Raw genomic sequence first — 19,694 nt, 5'->3', positions numbered from 1 at the left:
CCTGGGGATACTCAGAAGTGAAGTGTCAACTCTAGAACAATGGAAGCCGGGTGAGCCGCTCCCAGACCGCCAGAGACACTGGAGCTCTTGATTACCCTCCTGAGCAACCAGAAGGAGAAGCGATCACGGCAGCCCCGTGAGCTAAGGAGGAGGAGAACAGAAGATTAAAGAACACATTTGGGAAGGAAATGGGATTTACAGAAAAGATCCATGGGGAAGGTGAAGGAAGAATGGTCAAATAGAGAACAATTTTACTTCAGGAACAAAGGGTGATTCTCTCTCTCTCTCTCTTTCTCTCTCTCTCTCTCTCTCTCTCTCTCTCTCACACACACACACACACACAAATATTTTCATCTATGTTGAAAACAATTTAATATATGCCATGTTTTCTCTTTACCTTATAACTTCCGGTTTCTGTGTAATAATGAGCATCTAGCTCATCTAGCTTGGGTTATGATTAGAAAGGTAGTTTCTCCCCACCGCGTTGGTTTCAAGGTACGTCTAAGAGATTAAACCTGTCTTTCCTTGCAGGTAATGTACAGAAGGATTCTGCAGCAGGCGGGGTTCATACAGTTCGCACAACTTCAGTTTCTGGAAGCTAAAGAGCTCTTCAGGTAATTTGAGGTGTTGGTAGCAAGCCCTCCTGTGTGTCCCTCTGTGGTCAAAACCTTCACCTAGACTGTGTGGCCATGATGGGAGATGTCGCCGCGCTTAGCTTATGCCTCACGGGGAAGTGGTGAGGCTTCTTGACAGTAGCAGCCATCACCAACACTCGTTCCTCGCCCCCACCCCTTAGCCTCAGTTTACTTGCCCTGTGTCCTGAGGAGGGCAGAGGCTGACGAGGGCGAGCCCCTAATAATCCCACGAAGAGAGGAGAAGGGAATCCCGAAGAGTGAATTTAATAACGTGAAGAATTCCTAGGAAAATACTGTTGCCCACTTTTCCTTTCCTTTGGAGATTTCACAGGAAATCAAGGAGCTTAGGAAAAGAGCGGGTGCTTCTGGGAAGACTCATGAAAACTCCTTCCAAAGACTTCACAAGGAGAATGTTCATAAGAACAACTTGGGACATACGTTTCAAAATGTCTAACTAGAATAGATTCTGTGTAGTCTAGAACCATCTAAAAGATAAAATGTGTGCTAAGCACCAGAAGAGATCCTTCACATCCAAATAACAACCAGAGCAGGGCACCGCTGTTTTGTCAGGCATCAGACCCGCCACAGCTCCGACCTCCTCCTCTGGCACATGCTTGGTTGTAGGAGCAGGTATCTGAGTAAAGAAGGAACCACTCAGCGAAGCACGATGCCCAATGTAGCTTACACTTCATAAATTCTGTGTGCTGTTACCATCGGTTCCTGGCAGGATCAGTCATTTCGGGGCTTAAATAGATTCTTTGTCCCTTTGGACCTGGGCGCTTTTCCGTCCTGCCTGCTTTGTCCCTGCAGTGTCGAAAACCTCCTCATTTGGGTCACGGGTACATCTTTCTTCTTGGGTTAATTTGCAAAAGTGGGCGAATGGTCACAATATATTCATAGAAGAGTTCGTGGATTTTGTAATAGACTCGTGTAGGGCCTGTCAGTCATTAATAGAAGGTTCCTGTCTTTCATGCTTCAGCCTCTTACTGGTTTACATTGACTGCTGCTCAGTTTTTGTCAAAAGTGTGGCCGAGGGGTGCCTGGTGGCTCAGTCAGTTAAGTGTTCGACTTTGGCTCAGGTCATGATCTCACAGTTCGGTTCGTAGGCTCGAGCCCCACGTCGGGCTCTGTGCTCACAGCTCAGAGCCTGCATATGCTTCAGATTCTGTCTCCCTCTCTCTCTGCCCCTCTGCCTGCCCCTGCTCGCTCGCTCTCTCTCTCTCTCAAAAATTAATAAACTTAAAAAAGACAAAAGTGTGGCCAAGGGAATTGACACTTGAGGAAGACACTGCCAAGACAGACGTGACTCCACTTTCCCTTCCTGTGTCCATGACAGATGTTGCTAATAACGTGAATTTTTTTTTCTCATTGGTGGGACATGTCCTCAGACTTCCTTCTCAGTTCAGTGCTAGAAGCCCCAACTGCCAGCCAATCATGGTCGGCACGCTGGGGGTCCGTACGCTCTGTGTCTGTTTCTCTAGATGTTACACAGCCTGTCCTTGTGTCCAGTCAGGCCAGCACTTGGCTCAAGCCCCAGAGCCAGAGCGGCAGGGTAAGACTGCACCCGGCTTTTGCGGCCTGCCCATACAAGTCTGGAATCTGGCTGTGTGCCCATTGGGCAGTGCAGGTGCGGCTCCATGGTGTGGGTGGAGGTGCTCTGGGGGACAGTGGAGAGCACGGGCTTGGATCGGGATTTGACCGGATCTCAAATGGTGAGAAGCTTCCCAAATGGAGTCATGCAGTCATGACCTTATGAGCTGGATAATTTGTTACGGGCGCGCTCTCGTGCATTGGAGGAGCCCTGGCCTCTACCCACTGCGTGCCAATAGCACCCTCCAGTGGTGACCAAAAGTATCTCCAGACATTGCTAACTTCCCCAGGGAGCAAAACTGCTTTCCTGGAGGACCGTTGCTTTAGGCAGAGGGAACACACAGGAAAGGCTGAGAGGCATGAAGTGTGTAAACTGGAGAGGTGATGAGGTGGCGTTGAAGCCTCGGAACATGAGAGGGACAGTGGAAACCAAAGCTGTAAGGTCATCGGGAGCAGCTAGGAAGGGCCCTGAATGCCGAGCTCAGAGGTCTGACGTTCATCCTGGGGAGGCCCAGAACCGCAGGAAGTGGGGAGAGGGCAGGAGTGGAAGAAAGGAGGGCCAGAGGCCGGAAGTTGGGGAGGAGGAGACTCAGCTTGAAGGAAGGCGGACGCAGGGAACATCGCAGAAAGTGTAGACCCCGGGCCCTACCTGAGGTTCCCATTCATGTCTGGTGGCCCTGCATCTGTTTCTGCAAGAGGGGCCCCACAGGTAGGGCTGCTTCTGGGCCAAGGTTGAGCCCCGCAGCTCGGTAATGCCACCGCTGGCTTGTTGTGGACAAGATGAGCAGGCGCGGTGGGGACAGGGTCAGTGGTGAAGCTGAGGTGGGATGTCACCAGATGGGCTCCCTGGCCTTCCGAGGGTAGGACACCACACTGGCCATTTCAGCCGCAGCCTCATCTTATGCTCTGAGAGGCCGTCGAGAGTCACCACGGATGTGGCCTCACAAATGCTCTCGCGGCTCCTGTTAGAAGATCTCTGAAGGGGATGTTGTAAGTCATGTTCTTGAGAAGTCCCTTCCTTGTGGACGGTGCAGCACACCTGGTTATAGTTTGTGCCAGGAGAAACGTCGGACTGTACCTCGCCTTTGACCGGACAGTGACATGTTCCCTTCACGTTCCTTTCTTGGCCTCGGTTTCCAGGGAGTCCGGCGCTCCCTTGGTGTTGGGACCGCCTCGGGTGTCTTGATGTTGCATGCCGGCACTGGAGGGGGGCGTGTGTGTCTCTCGCCGTGGTCCCCTCTCTGCTGTCGGAATCGCGTGGTGGCACTCCCCTCGGCAGTGCTCTGCTGGGCTCGCACATCCGGACGCTCGCTCTGACGTGCTCCCCCACACATCCAGCTCCCCGTTAACGTGTGCGGGCGTGCACGCCCCCCCCCCCCCCCCCGTGTTGTTTTGTGTGCCTATGTGTACTCTCTCTCTCTTTTTGCTTCATTTAGTTTGACACTGTAATTGCAGAAGCGGCCAGCTTGACGTCCGGGAGCTGATCTCTCTCTACCCCTTCCTGTTGCCCACCTCTTCCTCATTCACACGGTCCCACCCTCCTCTCCACGAGTATGCAGACCTGAACCAGCTGACCCAGGGGGACCAGGAGAAGATGGCCAAGTGTAAGCGCTTCCTCATGAGCTACCTGAACGAAGTCCGCAGCACAGAGGTCGCAAATGGCTACAAAGAGGACATCGACACGGCCTTGCTCAAGCTGTATGCGGAGGCCGACCATGACAGTCTGCTGGACCTCCTGGTCACCGAGAACTCCTGTCTTCTGACAGACAGCGCTGCCTGGCTCGAGAAGCACAAGAAGTGAGTGTTCCCTCCCCACACGCGGCCAGGGGGCCGCACGCTGGCCTTTCTGCCACCACAGGGAGGCTGTTGGGAAGCGGAGACTCGTCACGGGACCGCTGTGACACCGTGGTGACAGCCCAGTGCCCCTCAGGGTAGATCCCCCCGGCACAGTCTGCAGACCAACTGGAAGGGTCTTGGAAGGCATTAGGTCTCATACCAGTTCTTTAATGATGCTGACCCCGGCCAGTCAGAGGCCCAGTTAGAAAAGGAAGTGATTCTTAGCCTTCATATCCATAGCGTTCCACATAGAACTCACCCACGCAGGACGCCACGTGTGTGTTGGTAAAATCAGCAGCACACTTGAGTCATTGATGACCGGATTGCACAGATAGATAGACACCCGCATAAATAAAAAGGGGGACTTGGTCTTGTTGGTAAAAGTTTATGGCTTAAAACTCTGCTTTTATTATGAGCACGAGATGGTAGGCAGCCGCCCCTTGCCGTACGCACAAGGGCGGTTAATTGTAGTGACTGACGTGGGAAGAAGGGCCCGTGTCGTCTTCATTCTGGGCAGGTGCGGGAGGGCTTTCTTCAAAAGTGTTGGATGATCCCTAGAGTCCTGCAAGCAGTAAGATGCTTTATCTGTGGTTTCTGTTGTGTATTCGAAGTAGCAGAAGTACTGACGAAATCCCACGGAAACCGCAGGGGTTACAGTGCTGGATCCCGTTCAAATGCCAGAGACAACTCGGGGCTTGTGATCGGCCTCAGCGTGGGTGTTCGCTCCTCCTGGCACTTTCCCTCAGTTTCCCAAACACACTATGGGAGGGCGTTATTTTGTTTCAGAACCAGAAAATAACACTGATGCCTCATGGTGGTGACTTGGAATGGTAGGGAGCAGACAGGGTAACTGCCTGAGAGGCTAAGGAAAAGAGGAGGGCACCAGCGAATAGTTCGTTTTCTTACGAGTTTGCTCTCGGAGGGAAGAAATCCAACATCCCCCTGTGTTCGCTTCTCCCAGTCCCCAGCTGGGGAGGGGGATGACCGGGAGCAGGACACCCCAGTGGAACTCGGGAGGCTGGAACAGTTCACCACCCGGGCAGTGTCAGTGCCGTCGCTAGTCTTTTCCACTCGCGAGGGAGAAAATGGGTGGTGGAGACAGGAGGCCATGGAGGCCCTAAGTCATGAAACCTGAATTGAAGCGCAGGGCCTAGAACCCTGGGTGCCCTCTCCCAGGGCTCACCGCCCCTCCCTGCTGTCCTCCGCGGTGGCTGGGTGCTCTTGGCCCGTATTGCTGTCGTTCGTATTCAAACTCCTTACCCCTTCTTTCCGTAATACCTCAGACGGCACACTTTCCGACCACTCTTTTAATACCTTGTGATGGTTGACGGTGATTATCTGAAAAGATACAGAATTGTATTAACATTTGAGGAAATTGTGAAGCCATTCCAAACACGATTTTCCATAGCATAATTATTGTTTTATTTTTCAGCTTATGCTAGACTTGAATACGATCCTTTTTTGGAAGTTGAGGGGGCATACGTTTGCACACCCGAAGTAAATAAACAGAAATGAGGATCTTTTTGTCCTTGGAAATTTGTTGTTGAACTCAATACGAATACGAGGGACCGGGGCGAGGGGCGGGGGGCGGGGGGCGCGGGGAGGCTGTCGCTGGGTGGGTGCCACCCGCAGCCGCTGGCGGAAGAGGGTGCACTTAACGCGGTGTCTCCTTTCAGGTATTTTGCACTTGGACTGCTCTATCATTATAATCACCAAGACGCTGCGGCAGTGCAGGTTAGTGCAAAAGCGTTCCAGCATTACTTAAAAGCCTCTGTCATTTAGCTCCGTGTTACCTGGGGAGGAGATTCCCAAGTTGGCGGAGGCTATTTTGCCCAGTCTACACCCCTTTTTACAGAATAAGAACAACAACTGTTTTAGAAAGTGACCTCCTTGACAAATGTCAGCCAAGGGCTTTCTTTTCCTTGTCTTTACGTCTCTTTCAAGGACATTTTCAAGACTGAGTTTTGAAAATTTAAGAACTAAAAATACAACTTCTTACTGAGCCACAAGGCGTGGGGCACCACTGCCTTATTCGAAAACTAAGCCTGCGAATATCAGCTTATTTATAACCTCCGCCGTTAATGACACTAACCGTTGCCAGTGGGGAGAGTAAATCATTATCCCCATGTCACCTGTGACAGAACTAAAGCTGATCAAGGCCAGTCACTGGCCCAGGGTCACAGCCTTGCTCCGTGGTAGAACAGGGATTTGAACCACGATTCCAGGTGGCCCTGGCAGGGATACTGCACCTGAGATAAAAAGGCATCAATCCCTAGTCTCCTCTGTCTCGTCTCGCCTCTCACGCCTTGTGACAGACGTCATCTCACACTGTCAGGAGACCTTCTCCCCTTCTGTCACTTGGTATGCACTGGTATCGTTCTTTTTCTGTTGTTTTGAGAGTGGCCGAGAACATTGGCAGTAGTCCCCAGGCTAACGTCAGCCCTATGACTTTGGCAAAGCTACACATGCAATCACTGTCATTAACCTGATGGCAGATGAAGTTAAAAAAAAAAAAAAAAAAAGGTTTCTGTCAACACACCCAATGGCCAAGAGTAGATTTGGGCGTCAAGAATAACATTTTTATATTGTAAAACACATGGCTGTAAGAATTATAGCTTGATGGCAGTCTAATAATAACAGCGGGGCTATAGAGTGGGGTTTGCAAAATCCAAGTGATACGAGATAAATCTTTATATATGGCAGAACTCTACTGTGAAGAAAATGACACGTTTCCGTGTATGTGTGATTAGGTTATTTGGTTTGAGGAATACAGTGTGGAAGAAACTGGGACCATAAGAAAGGTTCATATGCTAATATCAGAAGTACAGTCTACACCAGCAGCCCTGCTTCTTGGGCCTCTTGCGGGTGGTGTGGTCCTGAAGTACGGCGCACTGGGCAGGTGGGTGAGGTACAGGCGATGCGGTACAGGCTGAGGGGCCTCCGTCATCTCTTCCACTCCCTTGTGATGCAGCCTCATCCCCGGTTTCCGAAAGTAAGCTTTGGTTTACACAGCGGGGAAGTTTCTGGATGAAATAGCAAGGGACTTTTATTATTAGCAGCTGTCATGAGCCCCTGTGCACAAGACAGAGCACTAGGGGACAGAATCACCAGTATTTTTGAAAGCACAGTGTCTGACCCTCCTGGTCCACAAAGGACGTCAAAGTCCAGGATCCCTGTGGTGGGGAAGGTGGAAACAGCCCCGCCGATGGAGGCAGGTAGGTTTCGTCTGCATCAAGATGCTGTCAGTGATCGTTTTATCTCATGAAGAAACATTTTTAATACATCTACGTCTTTCCACCTATTGTGTTTACTATTCGTATTACTATGATCTCATTAGAAAGGAAAGAAAAAGAATTTGGTGCTTTATTTTCTTGATGTCCTGGACCCCGTTTTCTATATTGCTTTATTCCTCTGAAAAGCTTAAAATTCGTTTAGGCCTTCAAAGTTTAAAATTTGTCCTACTACTTTAAAGGATCAAAAGGCCAAATAAGTAAATGTGTGCCCTTCCATAGGTAATTCTAAAAGGTATGTGACCTTCCGTTTCTTTTTGTTCTTTACTCCTTTCCAGTTATGGGTGAACATTGTGAACGGGGACATTCACGACTCCACTCGCTCAGACCTATACGAATATGTCGTTGATTTCCTTACCTATAGCTTAGACCAGGAACTCGTGTGGAAGTACGCTGATTGGGTCCTGCAGAAAAGTGAGGAGGTTTGTGCTTCATAAATGCATTGGGGGGGGAGGGGGGAGTGATTTTAAATGATTGATTTTAACAACAACCGTCCATGTTGTTCCTCCCCTTCTAATGGCTCATCTTGAGCCTTTGGAATGCCCAGTCTTAGGAAGTTCTGCATTTCAGCACTTCTGAGATACACTGTTCCGCACATCAGTGTGGGGCAGGCCCCTTCTGTAGAAAAGCAGAAAGCGTGGCCGGGGTTCCTTCGCATCTTCTGAAAAACGTGTGTGTGAACCCCCATGCCTGACCAAGTGTGACCCTTCTGATATCTGTGGGCTGGCGCAGGATCAGATGGTCGCCTTGCAGGGCGTGGTACCCCACCTGGGCCACACCGGGCAGACCCTTGTCCTGTCTCTGTGCCGCACCCCCTGGCGTGGCAGTCGTGGTTCTGGAGGTAGGAGGGAGCCCTGCGCAGGACTTGCCATCTTGGAGGCTGAGGAAGGGCAGCAGTGAGGAAGCACCCGAGGAAACTCCTGCTGGCTGCAGGGTGTGGGGGGAGTAGTGCATAAGCTCAGGACTCCTCTGTGAAGCCACTGGAGGACTGGAAAAGAGATAGCATCTCAGCCGTCACCGTTAAAAACACATTTCCTTGGTTCCCCTTGGAGGAGAGAAACTTAGCTTCCTGACTCGGGACCTTCGTCTTAAACGTAGAGTTTTCTGCATGTCACATCTGCCTTTGAAAAATCCGAGCTGGGGTATGTTCTCCATGGTACTCTCTGAACTGGGAGGTCTGAGCCCATGGGCTTCATGTGCTTTTAACTCCCTCTTTACTTGGCCTCTGTGCACACACACCTACAACATACCCTGACACACTGAGGCACACCTGCAACATGGATCCAAAACGGTTGAAAGCTTTGGGCTCCTCCCAGTGCTAATAGATGGTATCAGCATGTCATTCCCAGGATTCTGTGTGCCTGGTGATGAGCCAGCCACTCGACCTGTATCATTTCTTTCAACAACGCCACAAGGGGGAATTACGAGGAGAGAAAAGCTCAGCTCTAGAAACTTCCCAAGGTAGGGGCGCCTGGGTGGCTTGGTCGGTTGAGCGTCCGACTTCGGCTCAGGTCATGATCTCACGGTCTGTGAGTTCGAGCCCCGCGTCGGGCTCTGTGCTGACAGCTCAGAGCCTGGAGCCTGTTTTGGATTCTGTGTCTCCCTCTCTCTCTGCTCCTTCCCTGTTCATGCTCTATCTCTCTCTGTCTCAAAAAAATAAATAAACGTTAAAAAAAATTAAAAAAAAAAAAAATGAAACTTCCCAAGGTCGAATAGTTGGTACAGCACAGACACAAATCCAGGCTTATAGAACTCAGACTTCACACTCAGAAGAGCGGTGCTGTATTTCTCGTGTGTGTGTGCGCACATATGTGTGATAGAATGCCCAGGGGAAGTACAGCATGCCTTTACTTGCCTACCTGACCCATTAGCATTTCTGTTGAAGATGGAATTGCCACAGGGAGCTCCATTCAACAGGCACAGGAAGGCCGCCTGGAAACTTGCTTAGGGACTGGCCTTGGATCTACATAGATGATCCACATAGTGGATCCCTGTGTGCAGAGAACTGAGTTTACTGAACGTTCAGTACTGTATTTGTTCTTTCACTTACTGGCCAGCAAGTGACCATCCTTGTCTGCAGATTGCCTTAATATTACAGAGTTGGTGCCTCTCCGGCTAATTAATGTTTCATTCTTTAATTTCTCACCTTTAAATTTTTTTTTTATGTTTATCTATTTTTTTGAGAGAGGGAGACAGAGTGCAAGTAAGGTAGGGCAGAGAGAGGGAAACACAGGATCTGAAGCAGCTCCAAGGCTCTGAGCTGTCAGCACAGAGCCCAATGCGGGGCTCAAACTCACGAACTGTGAGATCATGACCTGAGCTGAAGTAGGACGTTCAACCGACGGAGCCACCCAGGCACCCCTAATTTCTGACCCTTTTAGGAGAAATTCTGATGAGGTGTATGAGGTTTCCCGTCTTTGTGCTGTGCTCTTTGGTCTTTGCCAGTGCCCCACCCCATACTGTTTTGCTGTATCTCCGTGTTTTTGACAACAGTTTTCCCCAGACATAAATGTCCATCGATTAGAATAAACATAAGATGGCATCCGGAGAAGGAAATAGCTAAATTACTATTCTCCTTTCAGGTTGGAGTTCAAGTTTTCACCAGGAGACCTTTGGATGAACAGCAGAACAGTTTTAATCCCGACAGCATTATCACTTGCCTTAAGAAATACCCTAAAGCCCTTGTTAAGTATCTGGAACATCTGGTCATAGACAGGAGACTGCAGGTGAGTGCCTTTGAACTTGGACTACCACGAGCAGGGCTGCCATGTCCTAGTAGTAACGTAAGAGAGAGAATTTGACCGGAAAGCGTGTTGGCAGATGGTTCTAATGTAATATCTTAAATGTAGATGTTTTCGGGGTTCTAACGTAATAGTTTAAATGCCCTGCTCCCCGGATGCTCAGTCCGTGCCCGTGGATGGTCTAGAGGCCCGGAGGCTAATGAAGGAGAGGCGTGTCGCCTTTTCTTTGCCCTCCATCTTGTATCCATCCAGCTCCTATTTTTTGTCTCCTTTCCTTCCTTGTTTCTATCCTCAAGGGAAATGAGAGGAGCCATACCTTTTTGGGAAATGCCTAAATCCCGTGGCCCTTCTCAGATGAGAAGTGACCTTTTTATATTTTGCTCGCAGAGTTTAAGTCTGCCTTCCCCGTATTGGCGGTTTCTGAGATGTTTCCGATCCAACAAATATGTCCCGTTCAGTGCCCTCGAGCCCCTGCCCCGGCTCGCCTGGGCGCAGGCCTGGTGTCGGGAGTGCCCGCTGGCTGGGAGCGCTCCGGCTTCCCGCCTGCCAACGCTGTCATCTCCCGCAGAAGGAAGAGTACCACACACACCTGGCGCTCCTCTACCTGGACGAGGTGCTGCAGCAGAGGCCCGGCGCCAACAGCAAGGGTGCGGAAGCGACGGAGACTCAGGCGAAGCTGCGACACCTGCTCCAGAAGTCTGACTTGTACCGAGTCCACTTCCTGATAGGTGAGCAGCATCCCACCAGCCTCTCCTTGACCTGCTCACCTTGGCAGGCGCGGATGAAGGCTCTGCCATAGCTCCTCGTTTTGATGGGGCGATTCCTTGGGCCTCTCCTGGCACAAAGTCAGCCGTCTTGGAGGGTGGGGCGAAGCCTCTCAGGCCTCCACCTTCTAGAAAGGGACGTTGGCCCTTTAGCCAGGGACACAAAGCTGCCGGTGGCGGGGAGGGGCGGGGGTTGGAAGGCCGCTTATCTGTCCAGCCTACCTTCGCTAGACTGCCTTATTCCTCTTCGGCCCGCTTGATTCTCAGTTCCTTCTGATGGCACCAGCGTTTGGGCGAGGCTGTGCCAGCTAACACCGCCCCCAGCAGCCCACTTAGATTTCTCGAGGCTCCAAACCATGAGCTCTGAGCCACAGGTGTCTTGGATGGGAGCCTGGTTTTCATTTCCTTGGGGTGCAGAGCCCACGGTTTTTGTGTTGCGTAAAGTGCCACAAAGCAGCATAGTGCTTGCACCTGGTAGAATGAACTAGATTCTCGATGTACTTGACATAGTAGAGTTTTCAGATTGGTCCTTACTGGCATTAGTAATGTATTTCTCCTTAAATGTGCGGTGTTTTTTGACCATAACTACAGTTGGTTCTCATTATTCGCTGTAGTTATGTTCTATAAAGTCTCCACAGACATTAAATTACTGAATCCTGAACAGTGCTATCCAAGAAATACAGGGTCAGCTTCCTGCAAACCTCTGCTCACATTTTTGTCAACTGATCAGTACATAACCTTGTTTTATGAGTGCTTCTGTTTAAAGACACCTCATTTAATAGGTATTGTTGATTCATTAACATTGAACTCAAGGCCAACAGAACTCTGGCTCAGGCTTGAACGAAGCTCATTGAATACACACATTTTCTCTGGAAGGCACGTCACAGCCTTCCTGTGCTTGGAAACGGTAGGCCCCACTTTGGCACTGTGCTTGGGGCCCATTCTAAATGGCAAAATTACCAGCAAAAAGCACAAAAACGCAAAAATCGTGGCACTGAACACACCATGGAGAGGACCTTCAGCCGTGATGCTCGCCAGCCACCCTGGTCCCTCACGGCCGCTGTCCGTGCTTTTTGGGTGGGGCCCACGCTGTATGGTTGTTAAACAGTTTTACTGTCACCCCTGACTTCCGTCATGCTTCATGCTTTACAAGTCTCTTCGTGCAAATCTCACACTAGTCATGGGTTTGTTGATCAGGTTCTCGGTCAGCTAACGTTTGTGAGCGTGTGTAAAGTATCAGACGCTGCACCGAGGATATAAAGGTGGATGTTACTCGGTTCTGGCCTTCAGTTTAATGAGCATGCCCATAGCGGCCGACAGCAGCTCTGCGTGGGGTAGAGGGGAGGGAGCACGGAGAAGGCGCTGTTTGAGCAGTCACAGAGATAAGCCAGGGCTTGCAGATAAGACTGGGGAGCTTGCAGGAAAGGGGGTGTCCTCCAGGGCACTGTGGAAGAACACTGGAAGCTGAGAGACTCACTCTTTGCCCTCGTTGGGTGACTTTGGCGGCATCAGCCTGGGCACGTTGTAGTAGCATTTCTTGTGCAGCCTGCCCGCCCGGGGTGGCCGAGAACCAAATACAAACGGGATGATAGACGTGGAAAGTGCAGTCACTGCCATGGGCTTTTCTCAACCAATCTGCGCCTCTCCCGTGCCCTACATGTGGTTGCCACTCAGCAATTATTTGGTGACCTTTCCTTGTGAGGATGACAAGGATGTGCGTTGCAGCTTCTGTGTTTAGTGCTGTAGGTGACACATGTTGTGGAACCAGCCGTTTGCTGCAAGTGTCTGCCGTGTGCCTCAGGCCGGAGTATGGCCATGCTCCTAAGTCCGAATGCCCAGAATTCCAGTATTAATGTTGGCCTCTGAAATAGGAGCTGTCCCTCGAACATCCTTCTGCAGCAGGAGGCGATCTGACGTTACCTTCCTCGGTTGCCGAGGGAGCGGAAAACAAGGGGCCTCTACCAGTGAGACACAGCCCGCTGCGGGCAGGGCCTCGGTCAGAACTTTCTGTGGTGGTGTCGTGTTGCTCATAGCCTGGCACCTTAAATTGCAGGAGACACAACAGCTTTAGAGTAATGTCGATATGGATGGTTAACAAGAGGGACCCATACTCCTTTCTGTGAACTGTATTTTCAGTTGGAAGAAAGGGGCTCGCCACACATTTTTGGCAGGGCGGGGTTCTTGTTGGAACGTAAGTCAGCGTTAGTGCCTTTCCACTGTGGTCGAAGATCCCGTACTGGGAAAATGGGAACAGTGCTGGATTAATTAGAAGCCTGAAGCCGTGATACTCCCGTTTGACCAGGGCCTGCTGAGATGACAGGTCATTTGTTTCCTTCAGCCGCTAAGCATTATGAAAAATAACGTATTCTGCCGTTAGGCTCTGCCTATAAGTAGGGTCCGGCCTCCCCTTTGGGGACGCCAGATCTGCAGCACAGAGGTAAAGGCAGGCCTCGTGTGAACCGTCTAGGTGGCCGGCTCCGCTTTACCCCTTCTTAGGCTGAGAGCACCCGGGGGTTGGGGGCAAGCCGGGGCTGGCTCTAACCGCTGGCTGCTGCCGCACAGATAGAGTCCGGGGCGCCGGCCTCCCCATGGAGAGCGCCATCCTGCACGGCAAGCTGGAGGAGCACGAGGAGGCCCTGCGCATCCTGGTGCACGAGCTGCGGGACTTCTCGGCGGCTGAGGACTACTGCCTGTGGCGCTCCGAGGGCAGAGACCCGCCGTACCGGCAGCGGCTCTTCCACACGCTGCTAGCCATGTACCTCCAGCCCGGCCCCTCCGTGCCCGAGCTGGCCGTGGCCGCCACGGACCTCCTGAACCACCACGCGGCCGAGTTCGACGCCGCCCGCGTCCTGCAGCTGCTGCCGGGCACCTGGTCGGTGCAGCTCCTGCGCCCGTTCCTGACCGGGGCCGTCAGGGACAGCGTGCACACCCGGAGGACCACTCAGGTGGCCCTCGGCCTGGCCAAGTCTGAAAACCTGATCTACAAGTACGACAAGGTGAGAGCTGGGCTTCAGAGAAACGCCCACAGTGGAATAGCTGACCGTGTGGGAATTGTTTTTGCACTCTTGAGGAAGCTCCATACCGTTTTCCAGAGCGGCTGCAAGAGTTTGCATTCCCACCAGCAGGACACGTCTTCCTGTCACGGCCCGAATCCCGTCCTGGGAGCCCCACCCTCATGACCTCACCCAACCTCTGTCACCTCCCAGGGGCCCCCAGTACATCACATTGAAAATTAGAACTTCTGCATAGGAAGGGCCTGGGAGAGGGGGATACAAACGTTCTGTCCCCGACAGTCCCCAGTGTATATCCCTTTCTGGAGACTTCTCTCTTGTGAGACCCACACTCTATGCAGCTGGCAGGGGGATCTTTCCAGAGCAGGAACCCGATGTGTTCCTCCCCCGTGGAAGCCTTCGTGAGTCCCCAGTAGAGGAGTTGAGGCCTGGAGGGTTCCATCTCCTCTCCTTTGGTCTGGCCCTTTCCGTCTATTGCTGCTTCCCAGGACATGTGGAATCTCCCAGATGTGATAGGTTGCTTCACACATACAGGCTTCGTACCTGTGGTGCCCCCTGAGATGGTCCTAACCTTTCCTTTTATGCCTGGTGAACACCTACTCAAAACCCAGCCTCAGTATTTTTTCCTTTGTGAAACCTTCATATCCCTTCAAGCAGATAACTCCCCTCCTTCGCCCACCGCATGTTCGGCATGCATTCATAATTGTCTCCCTTCACCATTAGACTCTGGGTTCTTTGAGGGCACAGAACTTCTTCTGTGTATCTCAGTATCCCTAGAGCCAAGCCTGGCATCTCAAAAGTGTTTAATAAGTGTTTGTTGAGTGACTGATGAAACTCATGAGTACAGGGTGAATTCACTGAATTGGTAATTGGTTCTGCCGGTAGGCAGAGTTGCCTGGGTTGACACCAGTGAACGGTGCAAAAAGGCTTTTTACCTCGCAGAACTGAGGGGGTTACAGCCCGGTTTTGTTCGCTGCCTTTAAACAAATGAAATTATGTTTTCTAGGACCAGGCAGGAATGTGCCATGAATGAACCATATGGCTTTGATGGAGTCCCTTATTTGTGCCTTACATTCCCTGTTTGCAAATGAGAGGGCCAAGGAATTGGATGATTTACACAGCTTTATTCAGCTCTAACATGACATGACTTTCCAACAGGAGTTGGCTCAAACACAGAGCTCAGAGAACGTTTGAGAGAGGGCCTGTTTAGAAACGCCCGTGGCCGGCGAGCAGCAGTTACTTTTATAAAATAAGAAAGCAGTTTTGTAGCATTTTTTTATCTCTCTGGTTCCTAGGGATGTTTTTGTTTATTTTCACCTCTAATGTTCTGGTGGGGTTTTTTGGCTTTTTTTTTTAATGTTTATGATTTTTGAGGCGGGTGGCAGAGGATCTAAAGCGGGCTTAGCACTGCCAGCACCGAGCCCGATATGGGGCTCAAACTCGCAAACTGTGAGATCGTGATCCGAGCCGAAGTCAGATGCTTAACCGACTGAGCCACCCAGGTGCCCCTCCTCTAATATTCTGTTCAAAGAAATGGACGTTAAAGCAGTCCTCATGAGTAGTAATCATCCACGGGGTAACGCATGTCCACTCTGAAAAACTGGTATAACTCTAGCTGACAGTGTCCTCGGTCTTTTTTTTGCAGATGAAGTTGAAAGGAAGCTCAGTTCGGCTTTCGGACAAAAAGCTCTGCCAGATGTGCCAAAATCCCTTTCGTGAGCCCGTGTTTGTTAGGTATCCAAATGGTGGTCTCGTCCACACCCACTGTGCTGCCGGCAGACACACGAACCCCAGCCCCCCCGGCCCTGGCGCACGGACTTGAGGAGGCCCACCCGAGGGCGTGAGAAGGACCCTGAGCTCTTTACCAAGCCTGCTGGGTGCAGAGAGCAGAAGCCGCTGCACTTGTGCCAGCCAGGACGAAGGGGTGACATCTGGGTGCTGGGGAGACGTCGGTCAACGTGAAACAGGGGCTCTTCACTGCTGACCACTCTACATTGAATGTAAATGGAAAATCCCACAAATAGAGACATGTTAGGGTTCGCCCGTCCCGGTACTTTGTAATCCAAAACGAATGCCTACTTTGAGAGAAAAATGAGCCTTCTCTCTGCAGTGTGGACATCCTGGATTCCCCCACTCCGGTACCCTAGTCTCCAGATGTGCATTTGCACTGGGAACGTGCTCCAGGGTGGCACAGGGATGAAAAGCTCGCTTGGCAGGGTGGGGAGCCGCACGGTTGCGAGCAGGGGCTGGGGGGGAGGGGGGCTGTCTGTTTCCAGGATTACCTCGTGGGCTCCGCCTTTGCCCTTAGCTGACCTTGGGGAAATCTTTTTGTTCTTTCTACTTCCCGTGTGACTCTCAACCCCTAAAGGATTCTGCCTTGTTTACCCGAGCACCCCCTTTCGGGGGAATTTGTACGCTTCTGGCTGCCTCGCCAGTGAGGACCTGTCGGAAAACGGTGTAGCCCCAAGAGAGAAGCCGCTCGCCCCATCTGTAAGAGGACAGTGGACGGGAGACCTGTGGCAGGTGAGGGCCCAGGTTTTGGTCCCTGTACTGTCACAACACCTGCCAATTTGAAACTCCGCAATTGACATGTTTGACTAAAAAGTTTTATTTGAAGTTCTGTCATCTCTGCAGTTTTTCTCTTGTTTAGAAATTCATCCGTCATATCCGTTAGGGACATTTTTTTTTTTTCCTTGTTAAAATGTACCTCCTACTGAACACTCGGGAAATTAAAAGGGAAGCGTTACGAGCACAAGCCGAGCAGAATTTCAGGAGAGGCCGGTTTTAACCTCACACCCTCAGCAGGATGGGCAGCGGTGACAGCTGCCTTCGCCCGTGACCGAGGTGTCTGTCATCTTTCCTGCCGGGTGCTTCTGCACACCCCGATGAGGAAGTCCAGTCAGGCTGCCTTACCTCCCAGCACTTTACACGCCTGCTCTGAGGTTTCCTGAACTCACAGGAGGAGTCCCTCTTGTTCACCACAGACTGAGTCATTTTGTGTCTCCGCCTAACGTCGTGGAGGAGCCGAAGCCGTCCCTCCTTCGCTGCCCTGTTTTGAATTTCATCGTTGGGATTAATGATTCTATTAAGAACTAACACTAGACACTTGTACCCCCGCTGTAGCATTAGGGAAACAAGCATTAGCTCGTGTGTCACAGGAGAGGACCCTAGAACAGAGCCTCTCGCCGTCGGCCCGGGCCTTACAGAGCAGGGGTGAAGCGCTCCTTGTCCGTTGTCTGAACAGTGCTCTCCTGTACTCATAATGGTCAGTATTCTTCGTCCTTCTGTGATTCCGAGTGGCCCAAGAAAGCAAAGGTGCCTCCGCGTTCTTCCCTGTGTCTCCGTCTAAAGAATAAATGAAGAAACTCTTGCAACTCAGCCACACACTGCGTACGTGGGGATGAAGCCCAAGTCCGGTCATGAGTTTGACAGCTTGACCCTGTGGATGACTGTTCCGGGATGGTCATATTACTGTGCACGTTATGGTTACAACTCACGAGCTCGTGTTTATTCCTCCAAGAACAAGCCCCTAGAACGTACCGTGTCACGCTTCCGAAAGCGCTGTTTCGCTGGACACGACGTGGGTAAAATCTTGAGAGCACCTTGTGATTGCTCATTCCTAACTTGGGGACACTAGTCTCCGCTCTCTCCAAACACTGGTCGGTTTTTTTTGAAACGTTTCTCATCCTTTAGAATGATGGGGATTAAAGCTGAGTGGCCTCCTGTGTTCAGAACCGTACCTCGTTCTCCTCTTTCTCTGATGTCCACGGGCCCTTTTTTGCAAATCAGATTTTTAAAATACATAGTTATCTCTAAAGGCCTGCTATTTTGTGACTGTGCCATTGAGTGGAACAATTAGAACATTGCTCAGCCCTTTTCTCCCCTCATTAGGTTCTGTGTAACCATTCTAGTTAAAACAGCATGAGCCGAACCCAGTTGGCATTAATATTCGAGGGGCAATACTGTTAGATTTTATGAACTGTTTCTCTGCTGTTGCCCCGCAGGTGTTCATATGGGCGTGTCCTGTAGGGTGTGGAGCATTGGGCCTGAGCTCAGAGCAGGATGCCTCCTGCCCATGACCTTGGTGAGTGCAGAGCAGCTCAGGAGGCCGTGGGGTCACACCATCAAACCCATGCCCGTCACACAACGAGGGTAGCCCTTGCTTTTCGCTTGCTCTCCTACGGAAACTTTTGTCCTTGCAACTTTATCCTTCACCCCTGGTCGGGTCCCAAATACACAAGATGTACAAATGTAAACTTGTTGATTTTATTAAAATTCTTTTAATTCTTTGTTCTTTCTGTAATTTTTTTTTTTTTTTTTTTTTTAATAAAAATTATCTCGGTGAAGTGGTGCTTTCCACTTGGTGCAATACCTAGTCCAAGGAGTTCCGGAACTTACTCATCCGTACCTCGTGGCTCCTACCTGCACCTGCAGAAGACTTGCATTGGCCACCTCTGAAATTCTTTGTTGTCACGTTACTAAATTTTATAATTTTTGAAATGTTTTTTAAGTGTATTTATTTTGAGAGAGAGAGAGTGCACGAGGGTGGAGCAGAGACAGAGGGAGAGAGAATGCCAAGCAGGCTCCCCACTGTCACCACAAAGCCCCAAGCGGGGCTCGAACCCACAAACCGCAAGATCATGACCTGAGCCAAAGTCAGTCGCTTAACTGACTGAGCCACCCAGGCGCCCCGTTACCACTTTACTGAGTTTTAAATGGTCCTCTTCTGTGTTTATCTCCTGCATATTCTCAAGGTGCTCCTTGACATCTGTTACCTTTAGATCAATCATACCCTGAGAAATTTAGCCAAGGAGACTTCTGGCAACTTCCCACATACTTCACCTTTCAGCCAAATGCCCTTTAAGTAGACCTGTTGCCGGTGGATTTCTAACTCTGAACATATTCAAGGAGTAGAACTTTTTTGTTTGTCTCACCTTTAAAATTTTACTTCATCCTTGTTCATAGCAAGTCTTCGAGAAACCCTGTCAAATGAATTTCACAGCATATTCCCATATTTCTTTTTTTTTTTTCTTTAATGTTTATTTACTTATTTTGAGAGAGAGAGCACAAGCAGGGGAGGGGCAGAGAGAGAATCCCAAGCAGGCTCCACACTCAGCGCAGGGCTTAACACTAGGCTTGATCCCACAACCGCGATATCATGACCTGAGTTCAAATCAAGAGTCAGACGCTTAACTGAGCCATGTAGGCGCCCCTACCGTGTTTCCTTTTTCATTATAGGTGCTGTGTGAGCCCTGAGGAGAGGCTGTGTTAACACAGCTGATCGTCCCTGAGTGCTCTATCCCTGTACCGCATGCCATTCCGGCTGGTATCACGTGTGGGTGATAGTGTGGGTGAGGTGTCAAATCATCCGCATCTCAGACTGAAGACACTGAGGCACAGGTTGGTGGGATGATTTTCTTGGGAGGACAAGTCCAGCCAGCTAGAGTTCACGTCTCTGCCGGCAGAGATCCCCGCCTGGTGCTTCTCAAGCCACGAGAACCTGCAACCTAGCCAGCCTTGACTGTAGTATTCACACAGTGATGTCACTGCTTTCAGAAAGTCATAAAGCAGCAAGTTTAAGATCCTTTCCTTATTTCTGTGTTCTTGGTATCCTGTGGCTCAGCGTATTAAAGAGTAGAGGGGAGCATGCTTAGGCTTACAAACCTGCCTGGAAAGGGAGAAGTGGTAGGTTCCCACTGCCTACAAGAACATCGCAAGGCCAAGTGGCTGAGAGAGCGTGAGTTGATGTCCTAAATGTGACTGTTGGTAGAAGCAAAGACTGGCGCCTGACTTCGTGAAATGGGCTGTGACTCGTGTTAGATTAATT

General features: G+C 50.7%; 1 protein-coding gene across 3 annotated transcripts in view; it reads left to right on the top strand.

The window, feature by feature from the left end:
• TGFBRAP1 (transforming growth factor beta receptor associated protein 1) overlaps window positions 1-18,156 on the top strand; it is a 62,240-nt gene extending 44,084 nt beyond the window's left edge. For all 3 annotated transcript variants that reach the window (XM_078444339.2, XM_078444337.2, XM_078444338.2), the window contains exons 5-12: window positions 532-614; window positions 3,681-4,022; window positions 5,738-5,795; window positions 7,630-7,773; window positions 9,934-10,077; window positions 10,661-10,820; window positions 13,419-13,852; window positions 15,513-18,156. In XM_078444339.2, the coding sequence (XP_078300465.2) occupies window positions 532-614; window positions 3,681-4,022; window positions 5,738-5,795; window positions 7,630-7,773; window positions 9,934-10,077; window positions 10,661-10,820; window positions 13,419-13,852; window positions 15,513-15,689 (1,542 nt within the window). In that variant the 3' untranslated portion in view covers window positions 15,690-18,156. The remainder of the gene's footprint in view (window positions 1-531; window positions 615-3,680; window positions 4,023-5,737; window positions 5,796-7,629; window positions 7,774-9,933; window positions 10,078-10,660; window positions 10,821-13,418; window positions 13,853-15,512) is intronic.
• The last annotated feature ends 1,538 nt before the right edge of the window (window positions 18,157-19,694 follow it).

Source organism: Panthera onca, chromosome A3 (genome assembly GCF_046562875.1).
Source record: "Panthera onca isolate mPanOnc1 chromosome A3, mPanOnc1 haplotype 2, whole genome shotgun sequence".
Classification (NCBI taxonomy): Eukaryota; Metazoa; Chordata; class Mammalia; order Carnivora; family Felidae; genus Panthera; species Panthera onca.
Note: the sequence above shows the minus strand (reverse complement) of the source record. Positions and strands in the feature narration are given on the sequence as shown.